Below are 18334 nucleotides of genomic sequence, written 5' to 3' on the forward strand. Positions count from 1 at the left end.
GATAATTCCATCACGGCGGAAAGACGAAAAGGAGGCTTCTAGGCACCCGGGACCGCCCGTGTCCCGCCCTTTTCACCGATGAAGTCTGACGCGGCAGGTCCCTCGGCAGGGTTAATGGGACCGCCTGGTGGGGCACTGCCGGTCTTTCCCAGCCACAGACAAGCTTCGCGCCTCTATCCCTCAGCGCCCCCAGACGCTGGATGCCGAGGCCTGGTCCATTACAGCCGCCGCCGCCTCAGGAGCGAAGCCAGCCAGACGCCAGCACCGCCTTCGGCCCCGCCCCGAGCCAGCCCCTCCCACATCCCCGCCCGGGGCACGCCCTCGGGCCGCCCTCATCTCCGCCCCGAACACGCCCCTAGATTGACCCCGCCCCCGCCCCCGCCCCCAACCCCGCCCCGACCGGAAGAAGCCGCGGCACCCGGCGCTTATAGGGCCGGGAATGGGGGTGCCGCCGCCGCCTAGTCAGTTCTGCGTCCGCTGAGGTTCGGTCACCGCCTCGCTGTCGTCGCGGCGCCCCCGCCCCGTCCTCTGTCCGTACCGCCCCCGGAGCCAGGGCCGAGTCCTCGCCATGCCGGCCCAGCGGCTGCTGCTGCTGCTGACGCTGCTGCTGCCCGGCCTCGGGGTGAGTGACCGGGGAGCGTGGGGTGGAGGACAGCTCGCGACGGCCGGGTCGGGGCCGGGGCAGCGTCGCGCCGCCGGGGCTGGAGTCCGAGCTGGGAGCGCGGCGGCGGCCAGAGGCCCCTTGCGCCCAGCCGTGGGAGGCTCGGGCCGGGCGTAGGAGGCGGCACCGGGCCGGGAGAGCTTCCCTGACGGGAGTCGCGGCCCCACCGAGGCGTTGGCCGCCCAAAGAGCCTCCCAAGCCAGCGCGGCTGTCACGGGCAGCGGCTCCCCGGACCCCGCGGGCTCGGGCGCAACTTCGTGGCGCCCTGGACGGCACCTGGGGGTCCCAGAAGGCCCCGGCCTGGGGAGGCCGCCCACCTGCGGGACCCTCCTCCTCGCGGGTGGGCGCCGGCGCTGCCTGGCGGGGGCCGCGGGAGGAGCCGAAAGGGCGTTGGGATCCAGGGGAAGGGTCTGTCCTGCGCTTCGAATCCTTGTTTGAACTTTCTAAAAATTCGAAAACTTTGGGGAACGAATGCAACAGGGAGTAAGGACTCTCACCCGAGAGCTGGCTTCTGCCACTTGCCCTGCCGGTTTCTTGGTACTGGGAGGCTGCAGGCTTCCTTCTGTGCACCAAGACTTCCTTGAGCAAGTGGAGCTGTGGGAATTGCACTCTTGGAAGATCCCGCATGGGTTCGAGGTGAGGCCGCTTCAGAACCTCAAATGAAAGACTGTCTCCTCGTGGGAGAGCACCTGGGGCCATCAGAAATGTCTTTTCATCTTTTTCTGGAGGAGACGAATGATAGGGCCTGGTTTGCATTCATTTCACTCTTTATGACCTTCACTCAGCTGTGGATTTGGGGGCATTTTGTGGGAGACTTGGCTTTTTTTTTTTCTTCTGGTTGGAAGAACCTAAATTAGCGAATGTTTTTTACAAAGTGTATTGTTCAGGATGTGAGCGTGGCAATTTGTCCGTGTTCTGTTTAATGACCTCTTTAAAGGTACTGTGTACTCTTTAATAGGGATATCATGTACCAAGTGTCCCAGTAGAGCACTGACATGTGTGTGCCTGCCAGCCACCGCGTGAACTCTTTGGAGGTTTTGCATTTTAGGTAAATAACTGTCTGTACTCTTGGAGTAACAAGAATTTGGAAACAGACGAAGTAAATAAATAAGGTTACCTTTTTCAAATTCAGGTGTTTTTTTTTTTAATAAAGGAAAATTTGTAGACTATAATAGGACTTGTGGAAGTTAAGTTTTTCTTTCAAATAAAAACCCCACTTTTACAACTAAGGTCAGGTTTTGAACTTGAGCACCTCACCTTGGATTGGTAACTACTGCCTGGCATCTGTTCACAAATGAGAGTATAAGCAGAATGACCAAATGTTTGACATGGAATTCGATCATTTCATATCGTCAAGGGATAGGTATATAATGGTTTCCTTTGCCACATCCTTCCTTTTGCTACTTTTTCACTGGATTCTGGTGTTTGGTTACTGAATAACTTAGGCTAAAGAGCCAAAAATAACGATTTAGCTTTAGTTGGAACTATAGTTTCAGTTCATGTAAATATTTCCAATTTGTATTTAGAAATCCAAACTTCTCAGAGTTCATGATAAAATATTCCAGACCCTTATCAAAAGGTTATAGTTTAGTGTAACTACTATTTAGGTGAAAGGTCAGGCCGGGCGCGGTGGCTTATGCCTGTAATCCCAGCACTTTGGGAGGCTGAGGTGGGTGGATCACTTGAGGTCAGGAGTTTGAGACCAGCCTGGCCAACATGGTGAAACCTTGTCTACTAAAAATACAAAAAAAAATTAGCCGGGCGTGGTAGCGCAGGCCTGTAATCCCAGGTACTGGAGAGGCTGATGCAGGAGAATCACCCAAACCCGGGAGGTGGAGGTTGCAGAGATGGAGCCACTGTGCTCCAGCCTGGGTGACACAGCAAGACTCTGTCTCAAAAAGAAAAAAAAAAAAGAGACAGGTCAGAATTTCACTCCTACAATTTTCTCCCAAGAGTTTTTACCCCCAAACATAGTAAGAATTATTATTTTAAAATTGTAAATGAAACTCATAGCAAAGTTTGCAGTTAAACCAGGCAACAGTGATGTGCAGAACTCAGTGGGTATAAAAATCAGACAAACCTGAGTTCTAACTGGTCACTTGCTAGCTGTGCCCTAGGCATATTCTTTTACTACTACTACTACTTCTTTTTTTTTTTTTTGATATGGAGTTTCTTCGCTCCTGTTGCCCAGGCTGGAGTGCAATGGTGTGGTCTCAGCTCACTGCAACCTCCGCCTTCCGGGTTCAAGCGATTCTCCTGCCTCAGCCTCCCGAGTAGCTGGGATTACAGGTGCCTGCCACCACACCCGGCTAATTTTTGTATTTTTAGTAGAGACGTGGTTTCACCATGTTGGCCAGGCTGGTCTCAAACTCCTGACCTCAAGTGATCCACCCACCTTGGCCTTCCAAAGTGCTGGGATTACAGGTGTGAGCCACCGCGCCCGGCCGTGATTTTACTTCTTAGAAAGTCCTTCCTGATAGGTGAAATGGGGACAGCTAACATGTGAAAGAAGGCACCACCTTCACACGTGCTTAATAGGTAATAAATGTAAATTCTCTTTATGCTCCAAAGATGCTTTTTTTAAGTCATCATTTTTGAATGTTATACTATGCCTCTGCAAGAAATAGTTTTTGATATTTCTTTTTGATTGATGTAGTAACTATTGCATTGGAGGCAATACTGTGATTTTCTTTCAGTGTGTGTCTTATTGAGCCAGACATTGACTCATTATGAGTTGAGACTTTAGGCTACCAGATCCAAAACGCAATAACACTGGTATTATTAAGCACTTGAGGCTGTCTTTTGTTAATCCAGAATGTGCTTATTTAGTCAGTGAGTTTTTCCTTTCTTCCTAGACCTAGATCTTGCTCCTAGAGTTGGTTAGTATTACATCATCACTGTCAGCAGTCCTCATTTTATGGTGTTTAGGTGCCACATCTCTCAATTATCAAAGAGATCAGTACAATGTGAGGGAAAGTACCTTTTTTAAAAAAAGCTATAATATATCAGATTTCTTTCATTTAGCCAATATTTTGGTTTTAGAGGGAGGTTTTTAAAAAGTCACTGAGAACTGAGGATCATGTGTGTATAGAAACACTGTAATCTGATAGATGGGTCTTAACTAGCAATGTCTTTGCTTATCATTTATTCTGACAGTGATCACCTGCATTAATTATCCTAATAGGCGATATCAAGTGTTTATACTGAGGCCATAAGTAGAATGTTTCATTGAGTTGGTTATCAGGGCTGCTGATCATGAAATTAAACTGTAGTTGTGCACATGTGTATTGTTTCATTAACTTGCCTGCCTACTCAGCCTTCTGCAGTAATGTAGCTTCTCAGAGCACAGGAGAAAAATGTGTCTGAGAGTTATTCGACAGAGTTCAATAATAGACCATATTTCCAAACATAAATCCCGTGAGCCGCATAAAAGTTTCTTCATGTCTGGATGGAATAGTGTCACTTGCATGGGTCCGAGGGTTTCATTTTTTGCCTGCCCCAGATTTGGACTACATTTTTCAGCTGAAAGAATCCTTGGATAACTGTTTCATTTTCATAGGAAACCTAATATGGAGGTTCAATACTTTGTAGGTTTTATAATCAAATGTTCTCCCTAAAGAGATGACATAGGGAAGAAAAGCCTAATGTATCATCTTAATGGATTCAGTTTTTATTATGCACAAATAACTCTGGGCTTGTAACCTAGGAATATGATTAGAGTGTGATGCTGGCTTAAAAAATAGGACTGGTGAATCACAGTTTGTGAATAATAAACGTACTCGTTGGAAATATTTCTCAGAAGCAGTTTTTTGTTTCTTTCTCTCTATCTTTACCTATATCCCATGTTTGGTTTCAAACTTCCCTGCCTTAGAGCAACACAGCTGGTTTTAGACAGTCTCTATATCAATATCTTATGATCTTTGCTCATGTACAAACATACAGCAAATACAACAGTATAAAAATACGATGTTATCTATTTTTGTTCACCTTTTCCCCACAGAACATCTTCTGTAACCCGGTAGGAAATGTTCTGAGTGCACCATCACATTTGTCACTTTAGTAGCACCTTAGTAAACCATCATCCATGTAAAAAACATTGAGCTTCTCAGCGGGTGTCGTGGTTTGCGCCTGTAATCCCAGCACTTCAGGAGGCCAAGGTGGGCGAATCACTTGAAGTCAGGCATTCGAGACCAGCCTGGTCAACATGGCAAAACTCCATCTCTACTAAAAATACAAAAATTAGCTGGGCAAGGTGGCATGCACCTGTAATCCCAGCTACTCGGGAGGCCGAGGCAGGAGAATCGCTTGAACCTGGGAGGTAGAAGTTGCGTGAGCTGAGATCGCACCACTGCACTGCAGCCTTGGCAACAGAGCGAGACTCTGTCTCAAAAAGAAAAACAAAAAACAAAAAACATGGAGCTTCTGTGCCCAGCCGTGGGTTGGGGACTGGGGTTATAACTGATCATGGTTGATGTGGTAATAAGCCGAGCTTTGCCTGCCAGCCATCTTGCTGTGACCATAGGGATCATAAAGAAAGGCGTATTTTCATTTTTTCAATTATTTTGTGTTTGGTGCTTTCTGTATGATAACAGGGGAAGATTTTTTTTTTTTTTTTGAGGCATTATCTCAAAGTAATCATATTCATTGTAGAAAAGTTAGAAAGGATAGATAAGCCTAAATTAAAAAATAAAAATCAAGCCTTCTATTATCTTATTTTCCAAACATTACCTCTATGAAGATTTTAAACAATTTTATTGAGATATAATTCACCTATCATCACAATTCACCCATTTAAAGTGTACAATTCGGTGGGTTTTAGTATATTCACAGAATTCTGCAGTCATCACCACAGTCCATTTTAGAACATTTTCATCATCCCAGAAATAAACTTCATATCTATGAGCTGTTACACACCGTTTCCCCCCAAACCTCCTAGTCCTTGGCAACCACAAATCTACTTTCTGTCTATAAATTTGCCTATTCTGGACATGTTATATAAATGGAATCATACATTATGTGGTCTTTTGTAACTGGCCTCTTTAACTTAGCATCATGTTCTCAAGGTTCATCCATGTTGTATAATAGCACGTGTTAGTACTTTGTTCCTTTTTATTGCTAAATAATATTCCATTATATGAATATACCACATTTTATTTATCCATTGTATTAGTCCATTTTCATGCTGCTGATAAAGACATACCTGAGACTGGGCAATTTACAAAAGAAATAGGTTTAGTGGACTTACAGTTCCACGTGGCTGGGGAGGCCTCACAATCCTGAGAAAAGGTAAGGAGGAGCAAGTCACATCTTACATTGATGGCAGCAGGCAAAGAGAGAGCTTGTGCAGGGAGCTTCCCATTTTTAATATCATCAAATCTCGTGAGACTTATTCACTATCACAAGAACAGCATGGGAAAGACCCACCCCCGTGATTCAGTTGTCTCCCACGGGGTCCCTCCAACAGCACATGGGAATAATGGGAGCTACAAGATGAGATTTGGGTGGGGACACAGAGCCAAACCATATCATCCATCCATTGAGGGACATTTGGATTGTTTCTGCTTTGGGGCTATTAATAATTCTGCCATGAACATTTGTGTACAAATTATTGCGTGGACATTTATTTTCACTCTTCCTGGGCATATATCTAGGAATGAGATTGCTGGGTCATATGGTAACTCTTTGTTTAACCTTTCAAGGAACTGCCTGACTGTTTTCCAAGGCAGCTGCACTATTTTACATTCCCACCTGCAATGTAGGAGGGTTACAGTGTCTCTTATACCCTCACTGATACTCGTTATTACCTGTCTTTTTAATCTTAGCCATCCTGGTGGATGTGGAGTGGTAACTCATTATAGCTTTGGTTTGCATTTCTCTAATAACTAATCTAATATCTTGACATATGTTCTTTCAGATACTTTTTCTGTGCACATATTTACAGGTAATACTTTTCTTCCCACACTGGAACATATAGATCTATGTCAATAAACTTAATTCTGCAACATTATTCTTAATTGGCTGCATAGTGTTTCTGTGAATGGAATGGATGTACCGTAATTTGACCACTCAATCATTTAGATATTGAGGCTGTTTTTATTTATTTTTTATTTTTTTCACTACACAGATATGTTTTTATTTTCATTATAAAAATTATAACAATGTAATGAACTTTCTTGTTGCTAAACTCTTGAATGAGTTTTAACTGCTTAGTTATTTCCTTGAGATTCCTAGAATTGAAATTTGCTGATTGTATGTAGTATTTTACAGCCCTCTCCCCCAACCCCTAAGCAATGTTGAGGGTTTTAAAAACCACAAAACTAACCTTAAATTGTTTTTATGATAGGCAGTTTAAAGTATGCCATTTTTCTTTTATCAGTTTCATCCAACTTTAAGTTGGATGAAAATAGAATGTTTACATTTTGTTTATATTTTGAAGATGTAAATAAACCAAGGCAGTCTCTGGATGATACCTTTTGTACCTAAAAGCTATTGAGAAAATGTTTTATTTGGATTTGTTAAATGACTCATTTGTGGGGTCCTTTGGTCTGCAGTGGTTTCAGATCAACTTTCTAGGAGATGTGGCGCCCATGAGCACCCTGAAATACCTTGGGATAATTCTCTGGTTTTGAGGGTAGCCCGCCTCCTACAGGTAAGATTCTTTGTATGGTCGGTTGTGAGGCCATTTAAAATTTTGCCTCAAGACTGTTCATAAATCAGAGTTGATAATTGATTGTCCCTTTTGGAGGCCGCAGTTCTTAAAACGTGGCTGTTTTTCCTGGGAATATTAAAGTACCACTTGATGATAAAGTAATACCTTTTGCTGGGATTATCTACCTGGGGAAAAAAAGGGAACAAAAAATAAAAAAATGTAATATCTGTGGTGTTTTATTTTTTGTTTTGTTTTGCTTTTCCTGCAAATATACCTGAATTTATTCTTCCAAAAAAATGTCCCTTTCAAAATAATCACCCTTTGGTGTGGGTTTATGGGTTATTGAAATCAGTCTTAAAAAAATTTCCAGTTAAATTTAACAACTTATCTAACCCATTTAATAATTCAACTTTAAAACAAAAAGGAACCTTTGAAAACAAATATTTACTCTTAAGCCAGTTATCCTTATACAAGTTAAAACATTCTCAAATTCCTTCCAGTCTGCTTAATAGGATTTTTACATGATTCACACTACACTTTTGATCAAAATTGTTATTACCCAGTTTGATCACACAATTTACTGAGGACACTTGGATTTGCTTTTCAGCTATTTATTAAAATGAAATCCATCCTAAAGTGAGCAGGATTTTTACCATTTAGGGGATTCAAAAGTATATTATTTGAAGGGAATTTCCGAAGAATTCCAGAAATATTTTGAGCCGTAGACGCATGTAGGAATAGATGTGTAGCCTCCCAAGTTAACTGGAATCAGAGTGCATTAGACTGCTTGATGGGCTCTCGGCCATGTAGTCCAATGAGTCTCAATTTTTTCCCCCTCCAGCTGCACATAAGAAATATGACACACATCCCTCAGTAACAGTATGAGCACATCAGAACCTAGGAGGGTGGTGTTCGGGGCACCCTCTCTCAGGCATTACCCTCCTCTCTCAAGTTGAAAAAAATCACTACCCTGCTCTGTCTTCCAGAGCAGACAGATGGGAAAAGCCAACCAGCAAGGGCTGGTAACCTATCCAAGGTCATGTGTGAGTGGCAGAACCAAACCTTAAAAACTTGATCCTCCTACCTCCGTTTGAAGAGCAGCCCCTGCAGTGCTTATGTTCTGGTGCGTATGTTGGGACAAACCAGTCTGGCTACCCTCAGTCATACCCTGAGGAGCTGACCAAACTATGTGGCCATGAGAGGAGGATCTAGAGAAGGTCTAGGCCAGTAGGCTTTCTTGTAAGCTTCAGGAAAATACCCAGATAACGCTCTTTTTCCTCCATTAAGAATCATGGCCTTCTACCCTTTGTTGCAGTTGTGCGAAGATGCCATTTTGAGATGGGAATGCTGCCTTCACCTGAGAGTCTCCATCAGGGAAATTGACCATTTTCAACTGTAGAGTCAAATCCAGCAATCATGGAGAGAGTAGGGATTAAAAGCCTGCTCGGCCAGGCATGGTGGCTCACGCCTGTAATCCCAGCACCTTGGGAAGCTGAGGCGGGTGGATCATAAGGTCATGAGTTCAAGACCAGCCTGGCCAACATGGTGAAACCCCGTCTCTACAAAAATACAAAAATTAGCCAGGCATGGTGGCAGGCACCTGTAATCCCAGCTACTCGTGAGGCTGAGGCAGAAGAATCGCTTGAACCTGGGAGGCAGAGGTTGCAGTGAGCTGAGATCCTGCCATTGTACTCCAGCCTGGGCAACAGAGACTCCGTCTCAACAACAACAACAAAAATTGCCTGCTAAGCCTAATTCACAGTTTAAGCTAATTTCTTTGCCTGGAGTCTAATAATATCCAAGCAGGTGCATGTTTTCAGTAACATCTCACCTAGTCATATGTCTGAAAGAACAAAACTGAAAGTTCTTTCCTTAGAGGCTTTTAACCAAAGCCGCTCTTCTCTAGCTCAGTCACAGCCTTCACCAAGAAGTCCTGAAAAGATAGAACTCTTGCATTACTATGCTGGTTCTGGGTGTTTGCCTTTGCAGAGGTGCCACCTGCCAAGCAGTTCTGGCACCAGGGAGCAGGTCTGTGATGACAGGAGAGAGACAGTGGCCGTGACTCTGGCTCTTAACCACAATGGCAGGATTCAAGTTAGCTTAGGTAGCTCTCAGAAGAGACTAATGAGGGAAGGAAGGAGCAAGGGGGGCAGGAAGGTGCCCCTGGGAGTGTATCTCACTTCCCTTGCTGGTTCATCCGAGAAGGCAGGGACCCTGGCTTGCTGATGGTTGCATCCTCTGTGGCATTTAACGTGGCATGCTGGTTATACCCACTGTAGGGGGCACTCAGCAAATATTTATTGAATTCTTCTTTGAGACTCATTAAGACCAATAAAGGGGCTGTATTGTCATCAAGCAAGTGGGTTGTGGATGGGGATGGGAGGTGTAGCTTCAGCTATATTTTATATTCTTTAATGGGATTGCACCAGTTGTGTGTCTTTCTACAGAACTAGCGGAGCTTTCAGGATATTTTCGTGGGTGGATGTGACCCATAGTGTGTAGTGTTCTTTTGGTGGGCTCCTCTTATCAGTAATGAGATTAATTTTTCCGTTGCCAAACCCCATGAGGTAAATGGTTTGTGATTATTTCATGTCAGTTTCATTTTTCACTCAGCATGATGTTTCACTGTTAAAAAAATGAACCTTGGCCCAGAGTTGTCCTCTCATGTATTAAACATGACTTCCTTTGTTAGTAGACTAATTTATAATTACAATTCAAAACCATCCCATTCTCCAGTGGATTATTTCCCCCCTCTCTGTCAGATAAAGGAATAATTGTTTGTCTGGGCTGCAGGAGTGTCTGTCATGGAAACTGAATTTTTCTGTACATTCTCTGAACAAACAGTGCTGTCACATCCCTAGAACCTGACATCGTCATTGATCTCCAGTTGAGTCAGAGGAGTTTGTTGACCAAGGTAAATCAGATCTCTCTTCTCTTAAAGCAAATGGCCCATGACTCCTGAGGGGCCACTAGGAGTGACAGAATCACCTGTACAGGGGGCCACAACTGTGGCTGGGAATGTGTTACTTGAGGCGGTGCTTCCCAGCCATGACTCAGTCACCTGGGGAGCTTTTTAAAAACCCTGTGCTGGGGCCCCATCATAGGTGAATGAAATTGGAATCTCTGGGAGTGGGGGCCAGCATCTTTTCTTTTTTTAAAAAAAAAAATGTTTAAGGCCAGGCGCAGTGGCTTACACCTGTAATCCCAGCACTTTGGGAGGCCAAGACAGGAGGATCACTTGAAGTCAGGAGTTTGGGAACAGACTGGGCAACAATGAAAGACCCCATCTCTACCAAACAAACCAACAAAAAATGTTTTAAGGCCCAGGTGACTCTGATGTGCAGCCAGGATGAGGCCTTCAAGTAATTTTTGTACCTTAATCCTGGAAAGAACAAATGCATCTCCAAATTCCCAGTCACATCACAGAGCACGGGACCAGACTAAAGACAGCATTCGGCTCATTTTATAGAGAGGTTAGGATTGATAGAGTCCGCTAGTTAGTGTTAGAACTAGAAATAAAGTGCCAGGCACGGTGGCTAACGCCTGTAATCCCAGCACTTTGGGAGGCTGAGGCGAGTGGATCATCTGAGGTCAGGAGTTGGAGATCAGCCTGGCCAACATGGTGAAACCCTGTCTCTACTAAAAAAATAACAAAAATTAGCCAGGCGTGGTGGCACATGCTTGTAATCCCAGCTACTTGGGAGGCTGAGGCAGGAGAATCGCTTGAACCCAGGAGGCAGAGGTTGCAGTGAGCCAAGATCCCACCACTGCACTCCAGCCTGGGCAACAAGAGTGATACTCTGTCTCGAAAAAAAAAAAAAAAAAAAAAAAACACCTAGAAAATAAGGAACCTAATATTACGTTTTCTCTACTGTACGATATCATTCACCTTTTAGAAAGCAGGTAATTTAGTGGATTTTTTTCTTTGAATACAAACTGTTGAAATTGCTTTTATCAGCTTTAACTAATGGGCCTTATATTAAAACATATTTAGTTACTGAATTGTAAGATGTTTAAGTGTTTATTTAAAGTTACCTGACTTACGCTTATTTATTTATTTATATATTTGTTTATTGCCTTTTCCATATATTAAGAGGCTTAAGAAATCAATATTGTTTTCCAGGTTCCTTCGCAGTACCCTGATGGGTAAAATCATCTTCATGGTTTTAAAAGAACCTTCTATAACAAAAATGAAGTAGCCAGTAGGAGTGAGGAGAAGGGATTTGTAGAAGGAGCGAGTTAGTTAAAGCACAAGAAGAAGCTTGTGAACAAACAGGAACTTTCCTATCAGGGTGGGAACGTATGTTTTGGAAGCAAATGGTGGGAGGGTGCAGGCTGTGACACTCCCTTCCCCTTTTCATGTGAGAGCTGGCTATTAGCCTCATTGCCTGAGTCAGGCAGAGTTCCCTTGAAGGGTTTTTATAGCAGGTGCCGAGTTGACAAGCCCAACTGTAGAACACAGGAGAGGACCAGTCAGTTGTCTCAGCCCCTGGACCCATCTCAGTTGTTTCTCAGAGGATCTTTATTAGCTGGTTTAGAAACAAGAGGACACTTGCTTCTAAGCATCACACTGAGTGGGCTGGACCAAATCCAAAGCTCTGCTGGAACCAGGTTGACAAATGTCAGTAGAATTGGGAGCCGGCTCTTTGAATACAACCTTGGAATGGGGCTTGGCACCTGGCCTGAAAGCACTGTGTGGACTCCAGCACCAGGGCTGTTTCCTAATTTAACTTAATGCTTAAAGGAAATCCCAAGTGGCAGACCAGTTCTGCCCTCCTTGAGCAGATAGGCATTTAGCTGTTTTTAAATGTAAAATCATTTTAGCTGTTTTTAAATGTAATCATAGGGCCAGTATCTTGTTTCTATATGTGTTTTTGCCCCATTTGATGAAATTTATGCATTCTTTCAGCAAGTGCGAGTCCGGAGGTTCTGTACTAGCTAGCTGTACAACTTTGGGCAAATGAGTTATTTCCCCCTCTGCTTCCTCATCTGTAAAACAAAGCAATGGAACCAGAAAATCTCTTTGGTGGGCCTGTTTCCAAATGTCTTCCTAAATTAGGATCCCCATTTGGGTGAAAGCGACTAGTCCCCCAGCCGCCTCTTTTTCTGGTGTAGCCTCATACAGGGAGGTAGAAGATGGGAGGGCTGCTTTGCTTTGAGCCTCCCAGCTTCCTAGCTCTTGAATGTAGTGAATTTCATCTGTTCATCCATTTATTTATCAACTTTTTGAGTACATATTTTATGCCAAGCACTGTTTGAGATGCTTGGGACACATGAACAAAACAAAGACCCCCGCCCTCATGGAACTTCTACCTAGTTGGTTGGGATAGACAATAGCATGGTAAATACATTATGTAGAATGTGACAAGGTGATAAAATTCTGCAGGGGTTATAGGGGAGAAACATAGAGCAGAGCAAGGGAGATGGAGGTCTTGTAAGTTGCCACACACTGTGGTGTGGTTTCATCGGCTGTTGCTCACCTGTCTTGTATAGGGCCTAGGGCCTTCCCTGACCACTGTATTCTCGTAGACTAGATCCCTTCCTGCTCTCCAAATAGCACCACCTCACTTAGTGTTGGGATAGTGTACAGGTTGGCGCTCCAGTTTGTTTCTTTTTTTTTTTTTTTGAGACGGAGTCTCGCTCTGTCGCCCAGGCTGGAGTGCAGTGGCGCGATCTCGGCTCACTGCTAACTCCGCCTCCTGGGTTCACGCCATTCTCCTGCCTCAGCCTCTCCGAGTAGCTGGGACTACAGGCGCCCGCCACCACGCCCGGCTAATTTTTTTTTTGTATTTTTAGTAGAGACGGGGTTTCACCGTGGTCTCGATCTCCTGACCTTGTGATCCGCCCGCCTCGGCCTCCCAAAGTGCTGGGATTACAAGCGTGAGCCACCGTGCCCGGCCCCGTTTGTTTCTTGTCTAATCTTCTGGAGGACTGGTGTTGATAGTCTTCAGGTATGTCTGAAAATTCTGAGCAAATATGAGGGACTGAGTGTGAACATTGTTGATTTTTCTTTACTTTCTATTTCTTTTTTCTTTTCTTTCCTTTTTCTTTTTGTTTTTTTTTTCTTTCTTTCTTTTTTTGAGATAGAGTCTCACTATGTCACCCACACTGGAGTGCAGTGGCGTGATTTTGGCTCACTGCAACCTCCGCCTCCCGGGTTCAAGCGATTTTCGTGCTTCAGCCTCCCGAGTAGCTGGGATTACAGCCATGTACCAACATGCCCAGCTAATTTTTGTATTTTTAGTAGAGATGGGGTTTTGCCATGTTGCCTAGGCGAGTCTCAAACTCCTGGCCTCAAGTGATCCACCTGCTTTGACCTCCCAAAGTGCTGGGATTACAGGCATGAGCCACTGCGCCTGGCCACATTGTTGATTTTTGTTTTTAATTTTTATAATTTATTTATTTTTTTTTTGAGATGGAGTCTCGCTCTGTCGCGGAGGCTGGAGTGCAGTGGCACGATCTCGGCTCACTGCAAGCTCCGCTTCCTGGGTTCACGCCATTCTCCTGCCTCAGCCTCCTGAGTAGCTGGGACTACAGGCACAGGCCACCACACCCGGCTTTTTTTTTTTTTTTTTTTTGTATTTTTAGTAAAGATGGGGTTTCACCGTGTTAGCCAGGATGGTCTCAATCTCCTGACCTTGTGATCCGCCCGCCTCGGCTTCCCAAAGTGCTGGGATTACAGGCATGAGCCACCGCTCCCAGCCACGTTGTTGATTTTTAAGGATAACATGATAAGACATTAAATCCCGTCAGGGAAACCTCAGAAAACCCCCACAACTCAGAGGGGTCAGAACCAGCCATTCTTTGATTTTTGTGATGGCTGTTTTCCCAAATACACAAATGGGTGTGTGTGTGTGTGTGTGTGTGTGTGTATTTTTTTTTACATTAAATAAGATTACATTTTTTTTTCCATTGTAGAAGTATTTGTAACATCTCCTGATAAATTCAAATGCGGTAAGACAGTTGTAAGAACAAATTTGGGGAATCTCTGACCTTTAAAGGTACTACCTCATTATGAGCAATCCAGTGACCTTATTCTAGAATTCTGTTAGGGTTCGTTTTCCACCTGCCATGAGCTGGTTTCGCAAAGAAGAAAACGATTTCCTTTATGTGTGGAGATTAAGAACAAGTTTATCTGTAGTTTTGGTGCTCAACTAACTGGGAACCAAGCCACAATTGCTTGTAAAACGGACCCTAAGTTATCTTGATCTTGATGGTTCAGTGCTTGGAAATCTCTGGGGCTTTCGGTGCCTGGTAAAAGTTCAGTCACTTATCTGATTTGTGGTTGGCAGAAGAAAAGGTATCACCCTTTCAGTTTAGGAGATGGTTGCTTTTAGAGTCTATAGTAGGTATGTGTGCCTGGGAGTCAGCCACCTGGTCCCACGTAACGTTAGTTGATTTTCGTGGTATTTCTTTTCCCCATCCTGAACCTGAAGGTGAGTCAGATTATTACTAATTTCTAATGTTGCAATATTTTGAGATAAGCGGAGACACTTAGATGTTGCAAGACCAGGCTTGGAAATGACTATGTTCAAAGGCATCAGGACTTCCAAACTTTCTCAAATTCTTATGTGGATTTTGGGCATGTTTTGATTGGTTGGGGCTAGAAGAAGCTGCAGCAAAGCCTGAGGAGAGATGAGGGTCTGGTAAGTCACGGATCGTCATGCTTCAGAGCTGCAGCCACCATCCACCTCAAGCTTCTTACTTTCTCGGAAACCCATGCCTGGAGAAATCTAATGACTTGCCCAGAGCTCAAAGCAGAACATGCATCTGTGTGCCCACCTCATCTTCTGTCAGCTTCATTCACCCCCAAAAGCATCTATATGTTCCAGACTCATGAGGATACCTGAGGAACTTTGGTTTTGTTTTTAAACCAAAGAGTTTTGAGTGGATAAAATAACAGGTTTTGGAGCTATATGGACACAGGCTAGGGCAAGGAGTGAGAAGACAGCTGAGCAGAGTAGGGTGGGCCCAGACTCTTGGAACTGCTCTGGGAAGGACCTGGATATGCTGCCAAATCAGCTTTCGGGAAGCTCAGCCATGGAACTTGCCGTCTTTTTTTCTGCATTACACGACTCTCCTGCTAGACGGCAAACCCCTCGAAGGCAGGAGTTTTATAGGCCTTGGGGCGGCATTGCCTTGTGTGTAACAGGACCCTTCTTTCTGTATATATGTAGGATAAGAGTCCAGCCTAGGGGCGGGGTTGGAGTAAGTGAACTAGCACACAGGAGTTGAAATAGAAGAGTCAGCCAACAGGAAGAAGTATGAGGCAGCGAGTGCCTGGAAGAGATTGGCAAATCCTGAAGTCCTTGCCAGGCTACTTGAGTAATGTGAGACCATGAGCCAATGACTTACCTTGTCCTGTAAGTTTAGTATCCCCAAGATTTCTGCCTCTTGTAATGAAAATAGTTCTGGCACTGACTACAGGTACTGTGGAGATGGGGCGCCTGGAAGATTAAAAAGACAGGAAGGTGCAGGTTTAACTCCTCAGCCCTTCAGAGGGAGCTTTCTGATTCCATGCATGATGGCTAGTCAGAGAAATGGCTTCCCCTCAAATGAGGAGTCTCAGGAAGCAAGAAAACCTGCATTGGGGTTTGTCCTGAAGGCCACATTTCATCACAAAAACAGCCATATTTACTACACTCTCCTACGAAGTTCTAATGTGTTCTGCTAATATTCAGCTGTAAACCAGCTAGGCAACATCAGTCGAATGTTAGTATAAATTAAAACACTGGAGGAGACTCACCGAGAGTGTGAACAGATTGTGGTTGGTGTATTACACGCCTCACCTTAGGGAGAATGCTTGTTTTTCTTCCAGGTGGCTTTACAACAATGTGAACAGCAACCTTCCTGTTCTTTCCTTCAGCTGCATAGATAACAAGACACGTAAAAAAAGATTCTGACTCTTGTGGCCCACTCCATTCTGGGGCTTCTCCCCCAACCTCATCGTGTCCCATATCCCCTCTGCTTTCTCTGTCCAGCTACACTGGTCCACTGGGTCCTCAAACACAACAAATTCTCTGCAGTCTCACAATTTTGCATAGGCTATTCCCTCTGCCCAGGAAATTCTTCTTTCCTTCTCCCTTTCCTATAGATCTTAACTCAAACATCATTTTTTCAGGAAAATCTTCTTTAACACTGTGCTTCCCCCACCATCAAGACCAGATGCTCTTCTTCTGCTATGCTGTCGCAGTTTCCATTATGTCCCTTTCATGGCACTTACTACAATTCGTCATTTTATGTTTGTGTCATTATTGATTACTGGGGTCTCCTATTGGACTGTAAGCTCCATGAAAGCAGGAAACCAGATCTCATTTGTTGTGATTAGATCCTAGTGTCTCATACAGTTCTTAATGAATAATAATAACTGACACTTACATGATGCTTACTGTATATTAGGCCCGTTCTAAGAGCTTTACTTATGTTGACTCAACTCTCCTTGCAACAGCTTTTTTTTTTTTTTTTTTTTTAGCATTTACCTTCTTATTACAGTCTTTAAAAGCCCATGGAATTATTCGAGGGACACAGAGGACTTTGTGGCATAGATTTAGGTAAAGGTCGCCGGGCACGGTGGTTCACGCCTGTAATCCTAGCACTTTGGGACGCCAAGGCGGGTGGATCACAAGGTCAGGAGTTCAAGACCAGCCTGGCCAAGATGGTGAAACTCTGTCTCTACTAAAAATACAAAAATTAGCCAGGCATGGTGGTGGGTGCCTGTAATCCCAGCTACTTGGGAGGCTGAGGCAGAGAATTGCTTGAACCCAGGAGGCGGAGGTTGCAGTGGGCCGAGATCACGCCACTGCATTCCAGCCTGGGCGACAGAGTGAGACTCTGTCTCCAAAAAAACAAAACAAAACAAAACAAAAAAAATGCCTGGCGGCATGGTGGCTCATGCATATAATCCCAGCTACTCCAGAGGCTGAGGCAGGAGAATTGCTGGAACCTGGGAGGCAGAGGTTGCAGTGAGCTGGGATCACGCCGCTGCACTCCAGCCTGGGCGACAGAACAAGACTGCGTCTCAAAAAAAAAAAAAAAAAAAAGATTTACATAAAGGGCAAAATGCTCTGGAAAAATAAAGTGTTAGATACCAGGGAGATTTGGCCGTAGCTGGAAATGTTTAACTCTGCAAATACTTGGAGCCACTAATTATGTATACTTGTTTTATTCATAATTTGTAATGGTCTAGGATAGCAAAAGTAATGTGAATCATGGTTGAATTTAATCAAATGTTTTTAACCTCATCCTAAAATATCCACTGATCCATCTCATTCAATGGCAATATGCAGTGGTTAAGGGAACATAAAAACAAACATCCACACAGCTGCACAGTTTTCATCAAAGCCTATCTCATTATTGGTGAGGGTAGCACATTTAACAGCTTAAACATATAGGTCACTGCATGATGCCGCACTGGTAACTAGATAGCCAGGGAACCAACTAACCAGTAACTGTTAGCTTTTGTTTAGATCATCCTTTGGATCACCTCTTTGGGAGAAAAGCCTGCTAGTCACAGTGGAAATATATTAAGGCCAGATCTTCTGATATCCATTCCCAGAGGTTTCTTTCAGCTAGATTAAGCCTCCACCTCCACAGCACACCCAAGTTTGTGGTCTCCAGCATTGATGATCTCTTGTCTACCACAGCAGACAGTGTGAGCCTCACACCAGGCCTCAGAGTCTGTGTGTAGCTCACTCCAATTAGACTAGAGTTGGTGACTTTTGCATTTACTGGTTTATGATAAAGGATACAGGTGAAGAGACGCATAGGGCAAGGCATGCGGGAAGGGGCATGGAGATCTCATGCCCTTGGGGTATGCCCCACCCATTAGGAACCTCCATGTGTTCAGCTGTGCAGAAGCTTTTCCCAACAACTTTTTAAAGTTAATTAGCATTATCCTCATTTTATGGATGAGAAACTGAAGGCACAGAGAGGTAAGTGATTGCCTGAGGTGGTCTGGCTCCAGAATCTACCTTTCTAACAACCACATTATACTGCTCAGGAACTACACTGAACTTAACAAGTAT

At 44.2% G+C, this 18334-nt stretch overlaps 1 protein-coding gene across 2 annotated transcripts in view; it reads left to right on the forward strand.

The window, feature by feature from the left end:
- Positions 1-425: 425 nt before the first annotated feature.
- Positions 426-18334, forward strand: part of ERN1 (endoplasmic reticulum to nucleus signaling 1) — a 91434-nt gene continuing 73525 nt past the window's right edge. For both annotated transcript variants that reach the window (XM_032138656.2, XM_058431553.1), the window contains exon 1: positions 426-622. In XM_032138656.2, the coding sequence (XP_031994547.1) occupies positions 569-622 (54 nt within the window). In that variant the 5' untranslated portion in view covers positions 426-568. The remainder of the gene's footprint in view (positions 623-18334) is intronic.

The sequence above is a fragment of the Hylobates moloch genome, unplaced genomic scaffold (assembly GCF_009828535.3).
Source record: "Hylobates moloch isolate HMO894 unplaced genomic scaffold, HMol_V3 SCAFFOLD_19, whole genome shotgun sequence".
Lineage (NCBI taxonomy): Eukaryota > Metazoa > Chordata > Mammalia > Primates > Hylobatidae > Hylobates > Hylobates moloch.